Consider the following 18,257-nt stretch of genomic DNA (forward strand, 5'->3'; position numbering starts at 1 on the left):
TGGGTACAATTATGATCCTAATAACTTCATCTTCACTAAACTCATTCACTGTCAACCAATTATTGATCTTCCAAACTTGCATGAAGTATAAGTTGGAAGTTGGATATGTTGAACCTGAAATAAGAGTAGTAACATGATCAAACGGCTCCAACAAATCACACAGACTATTGAGTCGTTTCCATTTATCTTCTGTATGAAAAAACTTATAGTTTTTCCCATCAATAACTTTGAGATTAGCAAATGCAGCTCTATACTTGAGAGCCCTATCAAGCATCTTGTATGTTGAGTTCCATCTTGTTTGCACATCCAACAACAAACCAGCTTTATGCTTTATACCAACATATTCCACACATTTTGCAAATAGTACCTCCCAGTGTTCTGATCTTTGAACATACTTGATACTCTTTCTGATTTTTTCCAACGAATTACCAATTACACAACAAATCGTTTCGCAACAGAAGCTGATTTTTCACCATCTCGTGCATTGTATCGTTGTTAGTAGCATTGTCTAAAGTAAGTGAGAACACTTTTTTTCAATCCCCCATTCCTTCAGTTTCTCAAGCATCTCCATAGCTAAGTGTGTACATGTATGTGGAGGTGGTACAGCACAAAATGCTAGAATTTTGTTGTTCAGCTTCCAATTCTTGTCAATGTAATGTGCTGTTAAACACATGTATCCCTCCTGCGTGATTGTAGACCATAAATCAGAAGTGAGACTAATCCTTCCAGGAAGATTAGCTAATTCTCGCTTTGAATTCTCTGCTTCATTTTCATAAAAGTTGTAAACATCGGCTGCCGCTGTGTTTCTGCTGATAAATTTCACATCTTCATTCAAGTACTTCCAAATCGATCTTACTCTCTCATACTCAACATAAGCAAATGGGAGATCATGCTGAATGATACATTTTGCTATCATTTCCCGAAAAACCATATGATCTATCTTCCTAGCTTGCAACCTTGCTTCTGAATTAATCATCATTTGACTAATATCACCATTTCTAGGCTTAAGCTTACACCCTTTCAAATGACGTCTGTATGAATTTGTACCACTTTTGTGTGGATCATAAGCAAAATCTGACTTACAATGCTTGCACAATGCTCTTTCTTCAGCTTTTCCCTTGCGATCCTTCTTAGTAATCACCGTAAAGTCATCCCACACATCTGAATATTATCTTCTTTTTTTCTTTGGTAGTGAATTTCCTTTGTCACCATCATCACCATCATCATCATCATCGTCGATCTCAATGGTTGACCTTTTACTAGGCTTAGATGTTTCAGCTCCATCAGTCTGCCTTCTCTTCCTCTATTGTGGTGATTTTCCTTTGTCACCATCATCATCATCATCATCGATTTCAATTTCATTGGATGACCTTTTACTAGGCTTTGATGTTTTAGCTCGATTAGACTGTTTTCTCTTCCTCTGTAATGGTGACTTTTCTTTGTTAACATCATCATCCTCATTGATCTCAATTTCTCGTTCGTTTTCAGCATTTGCAGAATCAACAATTCTCTGTGACTCCACATCTAACGATCTAAGATTGCAAGAATCACGTGACTCCTAAAACAAAACACAAACTATTACTTTCAAGTTTCAACAAGGCTACTATCACATCTAACGATCTAGACACTATATTAGTAAGTACTAAGTAGTAGGCTAGTAGCTTACCATTGCAGATTTCTGGATCTCAAGACCTGAAGTTGTGATAGTTGATGGATGATATGAGAATTTGAGTTGTGAAACTAGGAATACGCTGAGTCTTTGTCTCGGTGAAGTCGAGACTTTGTAAACGCTACCTAATTCAACGATGTAGCCTGTAGGTAGGGTTTTAGACTTGTTAAGTTTTCATTATTATAGTTTGATACTTTGATGAATTATAAAACCTCTCTTAGAGACAGAACCTTTCCCTAAACCCGCTAACCCGCTTACCCGCAACGGACAAACCATGCCCGCTACGCCCGCTGTTTTGTGGAAAAAAATTATCTGGTCCAAGCCCGCCCTGTAACAGTACTAATCGGGCCATGCCCGCGGGCTCTAAGCCTGTTTGATAGCTCTAGTTAGAGCCACCGGGTCTGAGAGGAGCGTTGGGGACAACATTCCTCTTTCGTCGAGGCTTCTTAAGAGGAGGCATCGTGAGAATCGGCAGAAGATGAAGGATGGTGAGAAATGAGATTGAGAGAATCGGCGAATGGAGATTCAGAGATATGGAGATTGAGAGAATCGGCAGAAGGAAGATGAAGGTGAGAAATGAGAGATTAGAGTTGAAAAATTAGGGTTATCTCGTTTGTTAGGGTTATGGGCTGGACCGCGTAAATGGATTCCCGGGTTTAATTAACCCAAAATGTTTTAAACTTAGTCGTTTATTAGTCGCGGATCAGTTGGTGCAAAATGTTTTAAAAAATTGGGCTTGTTTTGGAGTCCAAAATCTGGTCCAACACGTAATTTAAACCCAATATTTTGAATTTAGTCACTTGTTTGTCGCCAATCAGTAGCCAAAATTAATTTTATAAAAAACATATAATTTAATTTAGTTTACATATTATTTAAAGCATACTACTTATATATACACTACATAATATATTGATCACTTTAAATTTACAAAACATTACTTACATATATACTTACTATAATAAAAATTACATTTTCTATTTTTAATAATTAATTAATTAAGACATGGTGCACCTAAAATTATATAACAATAAGTATAGATATGGTAAAGCAAGCATAAAAAAAATTGATATTACTTATATATATTTTGTTTGAACCTTTGTAAATGAGAATAATATGAGAATGCCACAACATGATGCTTGTATTTATAGTTTATATGTGAAGAATGCCAATACATTAGTCGCTATTTAGTCGCTCAATTACCAACTAATAGACAGAGTCGCTATGTAATCGCCAAATTAGCTACTTTGATGCAACAAAATTAAGTTCTTTCCATTTAGTCGTATAATGGTCGTGAATCAACAACTATAATACCGACTATTGTATTTGGTCGGCAAATAACGACTGAGTTACGACTAATGTTACGAAGTTATAACTTGGTCGTAACATAGTTGGCAAGTAGTCGGGAAATTAAGCGACTACGCGTTTAGTCGCCAATCGTAATCATAAATACCCTGTTTTCTTGTAGGGCCTGTCCGGTTTTTAAATCATTGGAGAAACCAAAAAGCAATGACTGTTATTATTATTACATTACATACGAATAGATGAGAACTTAGATCCAACTAGCTCTATTACAAGGTCTCAAACTTAAAAAAAAGTCCTAGTTAAATGATTTGCATAAGCGTCACATCCTCTACATGGTCTACAAAGGTGTGAATGTTTTTACTCATTTCCATTCCTTGCAATTTAACCTTTTTGACTGTGTTTCTCTCGATATTGTAGTAGACAAGGTAGAAAGGCATACAACCCATCATCGACTGGAACACAAATTCGTTTGTCAGCGTCATTCCAACAAAGCGTAGATTGGTGTTTCCCACTATATTCTGCCACATCGCAGGTAATAGATATGTGTGCTTCGACCATTCTTGCTTTCCGGCATCTTCTAGAACCCACAATTCCATATTTCTAATTCGGTCACAAGAAATGGCGTTTCCAAGCGAACACAAACCTAGTTTCCCATTGTAGTTTATTAAAGTTCCATCATACGCAGGTTTATTAATAAATCTGAATTCTTCAGACCTAACATCAAAGCAAATCATCATCATTATAGATTGCCTAAGATGATGATCACTAACCGTAGCATCATAATACAAAACACCATTGATGCATATCCCTCTCCATAAATGATCATGTGGTCTGCAACATTGGATCATCCTCCATGACATGTTTCCAGTTCATAAGGTCAAAACTAGATGCTCATTATCACCCCAACGGGTATATCTCGAGGTCAATACCTTGAATTGTTTGTCAACTGGATCATACCCAAATAAGCTGTGTCCCCCATGTTGCACTTTGGGTAAAGGTAAGGATTGTCCTGTGCTAGGGTTACATATCACCAGCACCGTTTCCTTCATTATATCTAAGTACCACCGGCAGTATCTTAGACAGATCAAGCCGTTGACAGGACAAGAACTATCAATAAAAGCCTCCTTAACAGAGAACTTCATATGATAACTGACGACTACAGGAGGCGACTTCTCATCATCAACAGGATTTTGACGCTGAGGTGACGAGAGAAATAACGTCTCGAAAGCTCTTCTGCAGGCGAACAGTAGCTTCGTGCGAGCCAAAGATCTAGTCAAGAACAACTAGGTGAAATCTGTACGACTAAGTATGATGGCCCAGAGCTTCGATACGCAACGTCGCTATAGAATTCACCGGCAACCTCAAGAGTATCTCGATGATGAGATCAATTGGGATCGACATGGAGTTTTCTGTTCCATCCTCTAAGGTCACAGACGTTTTCATGGCGGAAATGAAAAAAAAAACCTTAGGAGTAACAGAGACTCCTTGTAGAAGAAGAAACCCCTGCGGCAAAACAAAGGGCAAATAAAGCCAAACAAAATTTTAATGGGCTGAGTGAAAGCTCGTATAGCCCAAACTTTGCATGCTTGGCTAAGGCCCAAACATTTAACCAAAGGAATTTAAAATTCAAACGTGATGAAACGGTACCGTTTTTTATTTCTACATTTTACTTCCATATAAATCGTTTAATTTTGTAAAAAACCCTAATCGACGACGGCTGGTAAGATGAATGACGGCGGAGCTAAACCGGAGACGCTGCTTAGGGTTGCAGAGATCGGAGGAAGAGGAAGGAGTTTGGTGGCGGCAGAGTCTCTTCGTGCTGGACAAGTTATTCTCAGAGAGTCTCCTCTCCTTCTCTACTCTGCTTTCCCATTTCTCTCCTCCTCTGTTTCTCCGTACTGCGACCATTGTTTCCGGTTGTTAGCTTCGTCGGCGCAGCAGAAATGTCAATCTTGCTCTCTCGTCTCCTTTTGTAGCCCTAGTTGCTTCGCCTCTCACACTCCTTGGCTCTGCGAATCTCTTCGCCGGCTTCACCAATCATCCTCCGCTGCATTCTCCGATCAACCTTCTGATCGCCAAGTCCAGGCTCGTTTCCTCCTCTCTGCTTACAATCTCGCCGCCGCTTCTCCTTCTGATTTCCAGCTTTTGCTCTCCCTCCAAGGTAGTGGCAGCAGCTATGGAGATCTTAGTTCTGATTCTGCAGCTGCTGGGTTTCTTCATTCTCTTTTATCCGCCGTGTGTCCACCTCTCCCTGTCTCAGTCTCTCCGGAGCTCACGGCGGCTTTACTGTCAAAGGATAAAGTTAACGCCTTTGGTTTGATGGAACCGTTCTCTGTTTCGAACGAGAAGAGATCGGTTCGAGCTTATGGGATTTATCCAAAGACTTCGTTTTTCAATCATGATTGTCTTCCTAATGCTTGTAGATTCGATTATGTTGACTCTGCTTCTGATGGTAATACTGATATCATCATTAGGATGATTCATGATGTTCCTGAAGGTAGAGAAGTCTGTTTGAGCTACTTCCCTGTGAACATGAACTACACGAGCAGGCAAAAGAGATTGCTTGAGGATTACGGTTTTAAGTGTGACTGTGATCGGTGCAAAGTGGAATCTAGTTGGTCGGAAGGTGAGGAAGATGAGAATGAGGTTATGGAAGGGATGGATGATGAAAATGAAGAGGAAGAGATGGAGGATTCAGAAGGTGAGAATGAAGGAGATGTTTTTGGAAATGGTGGGGATGATGAATCCAGTTTCCCTCACGCTTACTTTTTTGTAAGGTATATGTGTGAGAAGGAGAATTGTTTTGGTACTCTGGCTCCGTTTCCGCCGAAGACTCATGAGGCTTCGAGGGTTCTTGAATGTAATGTTTGTGGAAGCCTTAAGGAGGATGAAGTTGGTGGAAGTCAATGAGAATGAAGCTGGTTCTGTGGTTGATGCAGACAAACCCAAACAACAAGAAATTTGTCTTGGCCACGAGCCAATGTTTGTTTATGTTGGGGTTCCTCTACTTACTTTCAGAAATCGGACTAATCATGCATAAAACATTCCAATTTAGTTTGTTTTTTTCTTCTCCTAGTCCTAGTCTTCTGAGTGAGTTGTAATGGTCTGTGGAATTATATTGAAGCATCAGTTTTGTTGTGTATTTTGGAGCAGCAGCTTTTGCCTCATTGAAAGAAAAATCACAACATTTTCACACATTGTTCACAAAGACAACTTTTATAATATTTTGAGCTGAAATCTGAAGAGCATGACAGTCCAGCTTCTTGTGTTCTCGATGTTTTATTACCTTTGAAAGTTTAAAACATAAATTATAACATTCATTAGAACAAAAATACAAAAGCATTACAAAAGCATTGGACTATCTAACAACAATTGGAAGCCATGTGACTGACTCATGAAAATCAATATGCTAGCTCTACCAATCAAACCCAAATGTTTTATTAATTAAATTAAACCTAAGTTGTGACGACATTTGAAAGAACAAATATATAAATCAACTCCAGCCTTGGAAAACTTAAGAATGGTAGGGAGCTTGCATCGAGAGTTACACAAGCACAGTGGTCTACAAATAGATGTGTTGGATATCATTTCAGGATTCGAGCTTGTTACTATTTTTGGCATCATATATGAGAAGTCTCCCACTGACCCGGGCATGATATATGAGAAGTCTCCCACAACGCATGAAATATGTAACGTGGTCCCACAATCATTGCATGTATAGAACCATTCCTTTGGATTCACTTTTGTTTCGCATGCGTCACACCAATATTCACCATCCACATCCAAGTCACCGAAAGACAAGAAGAGAGGATGATCATCGTACCTACGCCTCATTAAATTTTGCGGAAGAAAGGCGTACTTGAAGCACAAACGAAAGTCACAATCATCACAGCTTATCGTTGACCGCGGCATACATGCACATGCACTGCAAAACCTGTAGTAATCTGTTGAGTAGTATAGAGCATGTGGATGGCTTTTGTGCACAAATGGCTCTGAAATTGAACCGCAACGCACATCTAGGATGTTATGACTATCAACTTCGTACCTGAAGCCGGTGAACAATTGCTTACATAGCATACAACTAAAAGCTTCAAGGTGAGAATCTGTGCGTAACGTGAAAGGTAGGTTATGGCACACATGTCGCTTCTTCCGAGGAAGGTTAGCACATTTTTTGTGGAGAATGAAATTGCATTGCTCGCAACTGTACAACGATTCTGAACAAATCTGGAAGACGCATGCTGCACAAACTATGTTATCATGCAAGATCCGGCCATCGTTGTTGATGTGTAAGTCATGATCATGGCCGAAATGTTTTATCCTGTTATCATCAATCACCACGAATGGCGCCATTTCCTCTTCTTCCGGTACCCCTTCTAGTTCTACCATGTCCCAAACCTTGCAGCTCGTTGCACATAGTGAATGAACAACATAGTTAGAACATTTTGAGCAAGAATAAGCTCCATAGAACCCATCTACTTCATCACGGCAAACTCCACATTTCCATTTCCCATATCCAAGGCGACGGGTGTAAGAGATGCGATGATCGTGGCGATTGATGTTGATGACACGAGGTAGATCTATACATTCCCAATGAATCATGAAATTGCATTGAAGACAGAAGTAAGGACTTCGGTCACCTTGCGTCCCACAAGCATTGCAAGTGAAATCGATGCGCCTTGGAATAAGATGAATCTGATGTTCATGTGTTGTCGCACTTACAACACCAAGCGGTGCTGGGTTTCCCATACATCCTCTGCATATGCTAAAGTTACAAACATCACAATAGTGAGGTTTGTGGTGATAGAGATGATCAAACCACTGCCCGCAAAGAAGACAATACTTGTCGGCGTAATAAGGGAGGATTTTATCTGTATATGACTTGAGTGGGTGTTGGGGGTGGGAAGTGTGGTATGCTTCTGGAAATGACTCTACACAATCCACATGGATGGCAAATTCGCATGGATGACTTATGTAACCCCACCCAGAAAATGAACAGAGACATGCTTTGCAGATTAACATTTGTGTGAGACTGCTAGACCGCTCTCCTCCATGTGAGAATTTAAGTTGATGCTCGTGCCCGTAGGAATTTTCAGGAAGAGCAAATGGGGCTGGACTCCTCACACACGCCAAATCCAACTCGAAATTCACATGTTGAACAACGATAACTGTAAAGATTGAATGAATTTTGTGTGTGTCATTTACGGCTGCCTCACGGCTTATATATATACACACTCGATCAACTCGACAAACCCTAAACAAAGAGTGCTGAGCAATCAACTATGCACAAGTCGGCTAAACGATACATCGAGGCCCAATATACATACACAGCCCAATACTCCCCCTCAAGATGGACCGTGAAGATTACAAACGCCCAACTTGGACATTAAAGTACTAAACTGAACTTTGCCTAAAGCTTTTGTTAAAAGATCCGCCAATTGCTCCTTAGTACCGATGTGCGCAGTGGTAAGAAGTCCACTTTTAATAGCATCACGTACCCGATGACAATCGATCTCTATGTGCTTTGTTCTTTCATGAAAAACAGGATTAACAGCAATATAAAGAGCAGACTTACTATCACAAAAGAGACGAGAAGGAGCAGTTGATGGGAAACCCAAATCATTAAACAGTTGTCGCAACCACATTATCTCGCGCGTAGCAATAGACATGGCACGATACTCAGCCTCACAAGATGATTGTGACACCACCTTTTGCTTCTTAGTCTTCCAAGAGATTGGAGAGCCACCAAACAAAGCGACATAGGCAGTTAAAGAACGACGAGATAACGAACATGTACCCCAGTCAGCATCACAATAAACCGAGAGTTCCAGATCCGTACGGGAACTAAGTAAAATACCTTGCCCCGCTGTTCCTTTAAGATACTTGACTACTCGTAATGCAGCCTCCAAGTGCCTCTCTCGCGGCTTTTGCATAAATTGGGACAAAATGTGAACAGAGTATGAAAGATCAGGTCGAGTATTAGCGAGATAGATAAGACGACCCACTAGTCGTCGATACGATGCGGGCTCCTGGAGGTAAGGACTCATATCAGAAGCTAAGTGATGATTTTGTTCCATTGGTGTAACTGCGGGCCGAGAACCAAGAAACCTCGTTTCACTTATAATATCCAAAGCATATTTACGTTGTGTCAACATAAAAACTTCTTCATTACGGGCTCTCCCCAAATCCTTCATACGAAAACACTCTCCGAGATATGTTTTAAATTTACGAATGGCGTCCCCATCATTGCCACAAACAACAAGATCATCAACATAAACTAAGACTCGAATCTTGACACATCCACATGTGTAAGTAAACAAAGAGTAGTCCGAATAAGATTGAACAAAACCAGCATTGGCGAGAGCCGTAGAGAGCTTTTCATACCAACATCGGGGTGCTTGTCGTAAGCCATAAAGAGCTTTGTGTAATCGAAGAACTTTATTCGGAGCTGAATGTGTAAAACCTTGCGGAAGCTTGATATACACCTTTTCATGGAGATCACCATGAAGAAACGCATTGTGCACGTCCATTTGATGAACTTCCCAATTATTTGCAGCTACAATACGTAACAAAGCTCGCACCGTAGTCATTTTTACCACCGGTGCAAAAGTTTCAGTAAAATCCCGACCAGCAACTTGTCGATTTCCCAACACCACAAGTTTTGCCTTATACCGCTCAATGCTCCCGTTAGAGTGATACTTGATTTTATAAACCCACATTGTATCAAGGGCAACCTTTCTAGGAGGCAAATATGCCGCACTAAATGTGTTTGTTTCTTCAAGAGCTCCTACCTCTTGACCCATAGCATTGGTCCAACGCTTATCTTTTATAGCCTCTTTATAACTTCGGGGCTCCTGATAAGCAAGTTTTCACCCAGGGTATCAATTCCCTATGCAGTTGTAGTACAAAGGGTTATCAATCCAAATGGTTGTCTATTGCTAGCAGGAAGGATATGATCAGAACAATACAAGTCAAGCCAAGCAGATAGGGTTTTTATTCTAACAGTCCTAAAATAAATAAAAGAAAAGAATGTAAACAAACAAACCACATAACCTAAGCACTCGAAGCAAGCAATCGAGTACAGGATCGAGTTGGGTGATCGAGTAAGCAAATGAGATATGAACAACTCGAGGTAATACTCGATGCAGGTTATCGTGTACCTGATTGGGTAAGTTGTCGAGTAAGTAAAGAAAATGTAAACAAATAAAATACGAAAGCTCCTAAGGATGGGGTAATCGAATCCTAAGTATTCTAGACCAGTACGGATGCCTTACATGCCTCAAGCAATTATTTCCTAGACAATGACTCTCTAAAACCTTGTCACCACACTCTCGCACTAGCAACAATCAACCTTGATCACTTACCACACTCTCGCACTAGCAATATGAACAAGCAGGCATTAAGAACGATTCATTATTGTCAGTAAACTCAAACTCATCTAATTTCTTACTCAAAGTCAAGTAAACCTCTAGCATTGGCTAATTCACGCATCTCATCTACACCTCTCGGTCACTGAAACGCCCTAGATCTAATCTCAACCTCTCGGTCTGTTGACAGTATTAAGAACACCAACCTAGAAGGAAATCTATCAATCATTTACAATCAAACTAAAGCATCCTAACCGATCAAGAACACAAAATCATCTATCTCATCCCTAGAAACTTTACTACACTACTCGGACATGACAACAAGGAACATAATAACGAAAATGAATGAAAATTGCACTGTATTAAAAGATAGGGTAGAGTAGAAAGAGTACAAGATAGAAATCTAAGAAAACTATAAAAACTATGAAATAAAAATGCAAAAACGAAAAGGAAAATGTTTGAGTCGCTCAGTTCTCTCACAAAAGCTCTCGCTCTCTTATTTGAGGGTCTGCGGCATGCTCGTTTGCGAGCTAGGAGAGGAGGGGTTTATATATGGAAACTCCTTTGACCTAGCTTCCCAAACTTGCCCGATGGTCTACTCGATGGGGTACACGAGGGTGAAGTCGGGTTACTCCTCGGGTGGATCTTCGGGTTGTTCTTCATGCTCTTGGATCCTCCTCCATCGTGTTGGGGTTCGGACTTGTTCTTGCAGCTCGATGGCTCCTTCGGGTACATGCTCGGATTGTCCTTGTTTTTTCCCATTTATGGCTCTTTAGCACCTGTTTTCATCCAAAATATGCAAATGCAGAAATGCAACACCCTAAATGGTCTAAAAGTGAATTCCTACAATTAATGACCTAAAAATGCTAAGTTAGAGGTATGAACAATGCAAAATATGGACAAAAAAGGATGCTAAAAACATATAAATTAGAGAGTTATCAGCTCCACTGTTGCGCTTACAGCTGCAAGAAACGCTTGATGTCGAGGAGAAAACCGTGCATCAGTGATAAAATCAGTTAGATGATAGAGTGAAGTACCTTGGACCGTGTCTTGAGGCGAGCTGGTGGAGAGACCGGGAAGAACGTGATGAGAGGAGTCACTTGCCACTGCATTGTACAACACATAATCGTTCAAACGAACAGACGGTATCTTGAGACGCTTGCCCTGTCCCATTTCAGGTTCGGGCTGAGGTACGACAATATTCTGGTTACTAGAACTAGACCCGTCAACAACCGGCGACGGACTAGTCGGTACAATGGGTTCGACTTCGAGAATTGCACCATCAAGTGCAGCCGGATCAACTTCAGGTACTGCTGGTTCGACATCTCCAGCTAAACCACCAATCTCAGTACTCCCCCTGTCGTCAGAGTCACTAACACTCCCCTTGTTTCCAATGAGTTTTGACTCATGAATAAGCCAATCAGCATCACTTGTGCCAACGAGAACGTCACGAGATGCCTCTACTTCTGTCTGAGTAGAGAAACGAAATTCACCTTCCTTGAACGTCACAAAGAATTCATTTGTGTCCAAGTCGTACAACTTCCAACCTTTCTTTCCATAGGGGTAACCCACAAACACACAATTTTTACTACGAGGAACAAACTTGTCTTTGTCTCGTATCTGCTTGTGTGCATAACACAACGAACCTAACACTCGCAAATCGTCATACACCGGTTGTTGTCCAAATAACACCTCATGAGGACATTTATTGTGAAGCAGCTTCGTTAGTGTCAAGTTAATAACATGTGCTGCAGTTAAGACCGCTTCTCCCCAAAATTTTGTAGGTAAGTGTGCCCCAAACAACAAAGATCTTGCGACATTGAGGAGATGATGATGCTTTCTTTCCACTCTACCATTTTGTTGCGGTGTTCCCACACAAGTCGTTTGATGCACAATTCCTTTTTCCCGAAAGAAAGAGGACAAACATAGAAACTCTGTTCCATTATCACTCCTAACAATTTTAACTGCTTTTCCAAACTGTTTTTCGGAGTAGGCACAAAATTTTTGTAGAACACTCTTAACTTCTGATTTTTCTAACAACAAAAACGTCCATATTGTGCGTGAAAAATCATCCAAAATTGTCAAAAAATAAGCTGCACCATTTGAAGCTTTGATACGGTACGGACCCCAAACATCAACATGAATTAAAGAAAAGCATTCACTTGTTTTATTAATACTATCAGAAAACATCTCTCTAGTTTGCTTAGCCTGAAAACAGGTCTCACACGAACTTGAACTAACAGAAATTCCAGAAAACAAAGGCATAGTAGATAGTACTGAAAACGATGGATGTCCTAACCGCTGATGCCACAAAACCGCATCAATTTTCCTAACCGTCTTCTTTACTCGAGCAGCCTGAACATCCGTAAAGTAATAGACTCCATCACGTTCTTTCCCGGCTCCAATCAGCGTCCTCGAAAACCAGTCCTGCAAAACACACATCGCATCGGTCAAAAAGGCAAAACAATTAGAATGTTTCAACAGCTTCGAAACCGAGACTAATGAACAAGTCAAGTCTGGGACATATAAAATATCGTATAAGCTTATAGAATCTGATAAACGGAACACGCCCGTTTGTGTCGACAATGTCGTACTTTCATCTGCAAAACCAATTGTGTATGGAGAAATAATTTTAAGATTCATAAGAACTGACAAGTCTCCAGTCATTATGGTGTGAAGCTCTTGTATCAAGGATCACATCTCCACATATCTTACCCATTAGCTTGTCACTTCCACCACTTGATTTGTCTTTATGCAGCTGGGAGAGTGCTTGTAACATCTGCTCCGGAGTAAGATTCGTTGAATTTCCGGTAGGATTGGGACTTGTTACGTACGCAACATTCACTTGTCCTCGTCCTCGTCCACCGGAATAACCACCGCGACCACCACCTCGTGATGGACCACGTCCTCCTCGACCTCCTCTCTCTGAAACCAATTTGGGATACCCCACAATCTGCCAATAAGAACTCTTTTCATGCCCAGCTCTACCATAGTTAGAACAGAGTCGATCGCGTCCTCTGTTTCCACCACAGGCATGTACTCCAAAGGTATCTACGTTACGAGATTCACGACGTCCTCCACTAGTTTCACCACTTCCTTGCTCTAGTCGAGTCACAAATCCAACAGCTTCTTGTTGTTGTTCACGTGCTTTAGCTGAATTGAGTTTATCTTCTTCTCGGATAACTTTGCTATAAGATTTTCCGAGATCCGGCAACACGTCCGCTTCAATTATGGCAGTCACGACATGCCCAAACCTCGACTTATCCAGTCCCATCACAAACTGATGAACTCTTGCTTCTTCTCTCTCTTTTTCATATGACGCCGCTGCTGCACACGTACACGCCGGTAGGGGTCTATATGTTTGGAGTTCTTCCCACATCTTAGCAAGACGTCCATAGTAGTCAATGACTGCTTGTCCATCTTGTTTACACGACGCCAGCTTACCCATCAGTTGATGCACCCAAACTTTGTTCCCAACTGAGAACCGTTCCTTCAAATTTTCCCACAACTTGTGAGCATCATTGATGAACATCACCGTCGATCTTACACGAGGTTCAATTGACGTCCTCAACCAACCTACGATCATTCAGTTCACACTCAGCCACGACTCCAGATCCGCATGTCCCTCACACGGCTTCTTTAGAGACCCGTCAATGAATCCCGTCTTTCTTTTTGCTTGCAGAGCATTCAACATCTCTGTAGCCCACTCGTTGTAATTATCACCTTTTAGTTGCACCGACGTGATCAACGCCCCTGGATTGTCAGACGAAAACACCGCATAAGGAGATGCAACAACACTTTTATCACCGGTCACGCCGGCTTCAACAATCTTCTTATCATCCACCCCCATCTCACGAACAAGAGAGTTTCGATACTAACAAAAGAAAAGAACTAGCAAGAGAGATAAAAGAAATTCAGAAGCTTAGATCAATTAGAAAGATCTATGCTCTGATACCATGTAAAGATTGAATGAATTCTGTGTGTGTCATTTACGGCTGCCTCACGGCTTATATATATACAGACTCGATCAACTCGACAAACCCTAAACAAAGAGAGCTGACCAAGCAAATATACACAAGTCGGCTAAACGATACATCGAGGCCCAATATACATACGCAGCCCAATAATAACCAACACCAAACCAGTTTTCACATAGAGTGCAAGTATATGGTTCTGAATCGACGTTGGTCGGTTTTAGATTAAGGTTGGTAAATATGAGGAAATGGTCCGGATGGGAAGAGTGGTTGATTACTGGTGAGGGCTTGGCACACTCTTTATGGAACACAACAGCATCACACCCCAACTCATTGCAACGGTACCCTCCGTAGATGTAACCATCAACGGGCGGGCGACACCCTTTACACTTTCCAAAAGCAAAGCGAGTAAAAGGTATTAGAGGATGCTTGTGAATTGGTGGTACCTCTACTTCTTCCATGGTTATCTCTTACTTCCAAAATTCCAAAGCTCTTTTTTTGTCTTTCTTTGGTAAGTGTGCTCGATCACGCGAGCTAGTAGTCACAAGCACTGACCCATGCTTGAATGCTACCAACGAGCCACTAGCGACAAGCACATTCCAAAGCTCTTTTCTTCTACGCAAGTTTGAAATTGTTTTGTTTTTTTTTTCTTTCAAGACTTTTCAAAGTAGTAATTCTCTTTTAATTAGGATTTTTGCTCTGACACTTGCATATAGTAAATTAACTCGGACCACATAAAATGATTTACATGTATGCATGTGTCGGCCAAGTAGATTGGAGGTAGTTGGTTGCCAATAAGTGAGCATTAAAAAGTCTATGAAGCCACATACTGTATCCATATATACAAAATGATATTTTGTACCCATTTGACCAGACTTAGGCATGCAAATTCATTTTTTCAGAAATACAGATACAGCCATATTGGTTCTTCTTAAGTTCAATTTTATTTTTTGCTTGGAACTAGCAGATTCACTTGCAGTAAAATAAAAACACGCACACACACAACATATGATGATGGTCAAGGTGATCACACGTATGATGCATGATGGTCTCATGTTAATGTTATGGTTTGCTACCCGTAAGACAAGTACACGACTCTAGTCCATCGGTCTTAAACTCAAATTTTTAGGCTCAAAAGACACATCAAATGTTAAGGCTAAGTGCTTAAGTACGTAGTGGAAAAAGAACTGTCAAGGAGATCCGTAGTGATAACATTTCTCTTAAATATATTCTGCTTTGATTTACTCTGCTATGTTCTGTTTTGCTCTGCTCTGTTCTCCCTTATATATATGTATTGATTAAAACATATTTATAACATTCATTACAACGAATGGTACGTACAAAGTTTTTAAAAACTGAAACATGCCTCATCAATCTTTTATTCTCACACTCTAAAGAACAAAAGTATAGATCAACTCCATCTTCGGCCTTGGGAAGCTTAAGAATGAAAGGTAGCTTGCATCGAGAATTACACACGCTGCAAAGTGGTCTACAAATAGATCGGTTGGATACAATTTCTCCTTTACAAAATCTTAACGTACCTGGAATTGTATATGAGTAAGAACCTATAACGCAGGAAATATGCAATGTGATCCCACATTCATCGCATGTATAGAACCACTTCCCTGGATTCACTTTTGTTTCACATGCTTCACACCAATACTCGTCGTCCACACTCCTTTCACCATAAGATAAGATGAGAGGGTGATCGTCATACCTATGGCTCGTTACCTTTTGCGGTAGAACAGCACACTTGAAGCACAAACTAAACTCACACTCATCACAACTCAATTCCCCACCTGCCTCACACTCGCTACAACGCTTAGATTGATCTGTAGATAAGTATAAGGATGTTCATGGCTTTGATGCTCAAATGGTTCTGAAATTAAACTGCACCGTACATCTAGAGTCAATCCATCAGACTCATAGTAGAAACCGGTGAACTCTTGACCACAAATACTACACCAATGTAAAAAGTAGAAGCGAAAACTTGGGACAAGCCGGAGTGGCTGGTTGTGGCACACATGACGTTTCTTTAGAGGAAGGTTGGCACATTTTTCATGGAGAATGTAATTGCATCTCCTGCAACTGTAGAACGGTTCTGAACAAATCTGGAAGATACATGCGCGACAAACAATGTTTTCAGGTAGAGTCCAGCCATGGTTGATTCGTAAGTTATGATCATGGCTGTAATGTCTTATAGTGTTATCATCAATCACCTCGAACGGCGTAGTTTCCTCTTCTTCGGGTGTCCCTTCCAGTTCGATCATGTCCCATACATCTCTTCTGGTTGCGCATCTTGAATGAACAGAGTAACCAGAACATTTGGAGCAAGAATAAGCCCCGTAGAACTCATCCACTTTCTTACGACAAACTTTGCATTTCCTCCCTCCATGTCCGAGCCGAGGAGTGTAAGAGATGCGGTGGTCGTGGCGGTTGATGTTTATGACGCGTGGTAGATCGATACATTCCCGATGGACCATGAAATTGCACTGAAGACAGAAATAAGGACTACGGTCACCTAGCGTCCCACAAGCATTGCAAGTGAAGTCTATGCATCTTGGAACAAGATGAAGTTGATGTTCATGGGTCCTTGGGCTCAAAACACCAAGTGGTGGTGGGTTTTTCATACATGCTCTGCATATGCTGACATTACAAACACCACAGTGGTGGAGCTGGCGATGGAATCCATCGAACTCCACACCGCAAAGAAGGCATTTCTTGTCAGCGTAACCAGGGACTTCATATCTAAGTGACTTGAGTGGGTGTTGGGGGTGAGAAGTGTGGTATGCTTCTGGACTACTCTGATCGACACAACCAAGACTGATGAAAAACTCGCACTGATGACATTTGTAAAAATGTTTCCAGCTTTTATGTTGATGGCCACACCCTTTGCAATCTCTGACTGTTTCATGCTCTTCATGGGAGAGTTGGAGTGGATGCTCGTGTTGTAGGTAGGAATTTTCAGCAAGAACAAGTGGGGATGGTCTCCTTGCACAGATCAAATCCAACTCGAAGTCACATATTGAACAGCGATAACCAACACTGAAATATTCACCACAGAAACTACAATTAGAAACTCTGGTATCTAGGAGGATCAGCTCGAGAGGATGGTCCGGATGGTAAGGGTGATTGATTTCTGGTGAGGGCTTGGCACACTCTTCATGGAACACGACATCACAACCAGGCTCATTGCAACGGTGGCCACCGTATATGTAACTGCAACCGGGCTGTTGGGAAATGAAGATTGTATTATCTTCATCAGATGAGTAGCACACTATACACTTGGTGAGATCAAAGCGTGTAAATGGTATCAAAGGATGCTCGTGAAATGGTAACAATTTTTCAAGGCGGGACATTTCTTCTTCCATGCCTTTGTTACACAAAGCTAGAAAATTTTCCATGGTGATGTTTTTTACTTCCACCAAAACCCAAAAGCTCTGCTCTTCTGCTCTAGTTCGAGACTTGTTTTTCTCTTCTTTTTTTTTGGTTCTTTCAGTACTTTTCGAAATGGTTTACCCTACTGAGATTGAGACCACATGTCTTGGCTCCACCGTTGCAATTATTTTATTAACTCGGACCACATATGACATATGTTGACTCCGCCACTATTGTGTCCTGCCAAAATAAAGACTTTTGCTGCCAATAAGTGAGCATTCAAGTCTCTGGTGTTTTAACTAGTGTAATTTCATCCATTAAATTTTATTGACCGTGCAACACTTATCAATGCAGCATTTGTTATTTCATCAATCTTTTCATCCCTTGCTGCATTCAGACAATCAGACTCATTAATCAGTATCAACATTTTCTTTCTCTTCACATTTCTCAATACTAAACAGCTCTGCCTCTACAACTTTTTCTTTGCATTTATTGAACATTTTTATTTGCTCAGTGTTTTTTTCCAAATGATGTCCCTCTTTGACTCTCAAGGTTAGTAAATAGATCTGC

General features: G+C 40.9%; 2 protein-coding genes and 2 pseudogenes across 3 annotated transcripts; 1 reads left to right on the forward strand and 3 right to left on the reverse strand.

Annotated features, from left to right (window-relative positions):
* Nucleotides 1-3,270: 3,270 nt before the first annotated feature.
* Nucleotides 3,271-4,414, reverse strand: LOC104768066 (putative F-box protein At2g19630 pseudogene; annotated as a pseudogene).
* Nucleotides 4,415-4,622: 208 nt separating this feature from the next.
* LOC104766874 (histone-lysine N-methyltransferase ASHR2 pseudogene) lies at nucleotides 4,623-6,113 on the forward strand (annotated as a pseudogene). The gene has a single exon (XR_015591388.1). The product of XR_015591388.1 is annotated as a histone-lysine N-methyltransferase ASHR2 pseudogene (transcript).
* Nucleotides 6,114-12,479: 6,366 nt separating this feature from the next.
* LOC104768065 (uncharacterized) lies at nucleotides 12,480-15,020 on the reverse strand. Its single transcript, XM_087500424.1, has 2 exons — nucleotides 13,051-15,020; nucleotides 12,480-12,762 (listed from the first exon to the last, which is right to left on the reverse strand). The coding sequence occupies exons 1-2, from the start codon at nucleotides 13,919-13,921 to the stop codon at nucleotides 12,719-12,721; spliced, it is 915 nt and encodes a 304-aa protein (XP_087356550.1). The 5' UTR covers nucleotides 13,922-15,020; the 3' UTR covers nucleotides 12,480-12,718.
* Nucleotides 15,021-15,583: 563 nt separating this feature from the next.
* On the reverse strand, nucleotides 15,584-18,003 carry LOC104766872 (uncharacterized). The gene has a single exon (XM_087500423.1). It carries the CDS (start codon nucleotides 17,711-17,713, stop codon nucleotides 16,097-16,099), a length of 1,617 nt encoding a protein of 538 aa, XP_087356549.1. The 5' UTR covers nucleotides 17,714-18,003; the 3' UTR covers nucleotides 15,584-16,096.
* Between the last annotated feature and the right edge of the window lie 254 nt (nucleotides 18,004-18,257).

The sequence above is a fragment of the Camelina sativa genome, chromosome 19 (assembly GCF_030686135.1).
Source record: "Camelina sativa cultivar CO46 ecotype springtype chromosome 19, ASM3068613v1".
In the NCBI taxonomy this organism is placed as follows: domain Eukaryota; kingdom Viridiplantae; phylum Streptophyta; class Magnoliopsida; order Brassicales; family Brassicaceae; genus Camelina; species Camelina sativa.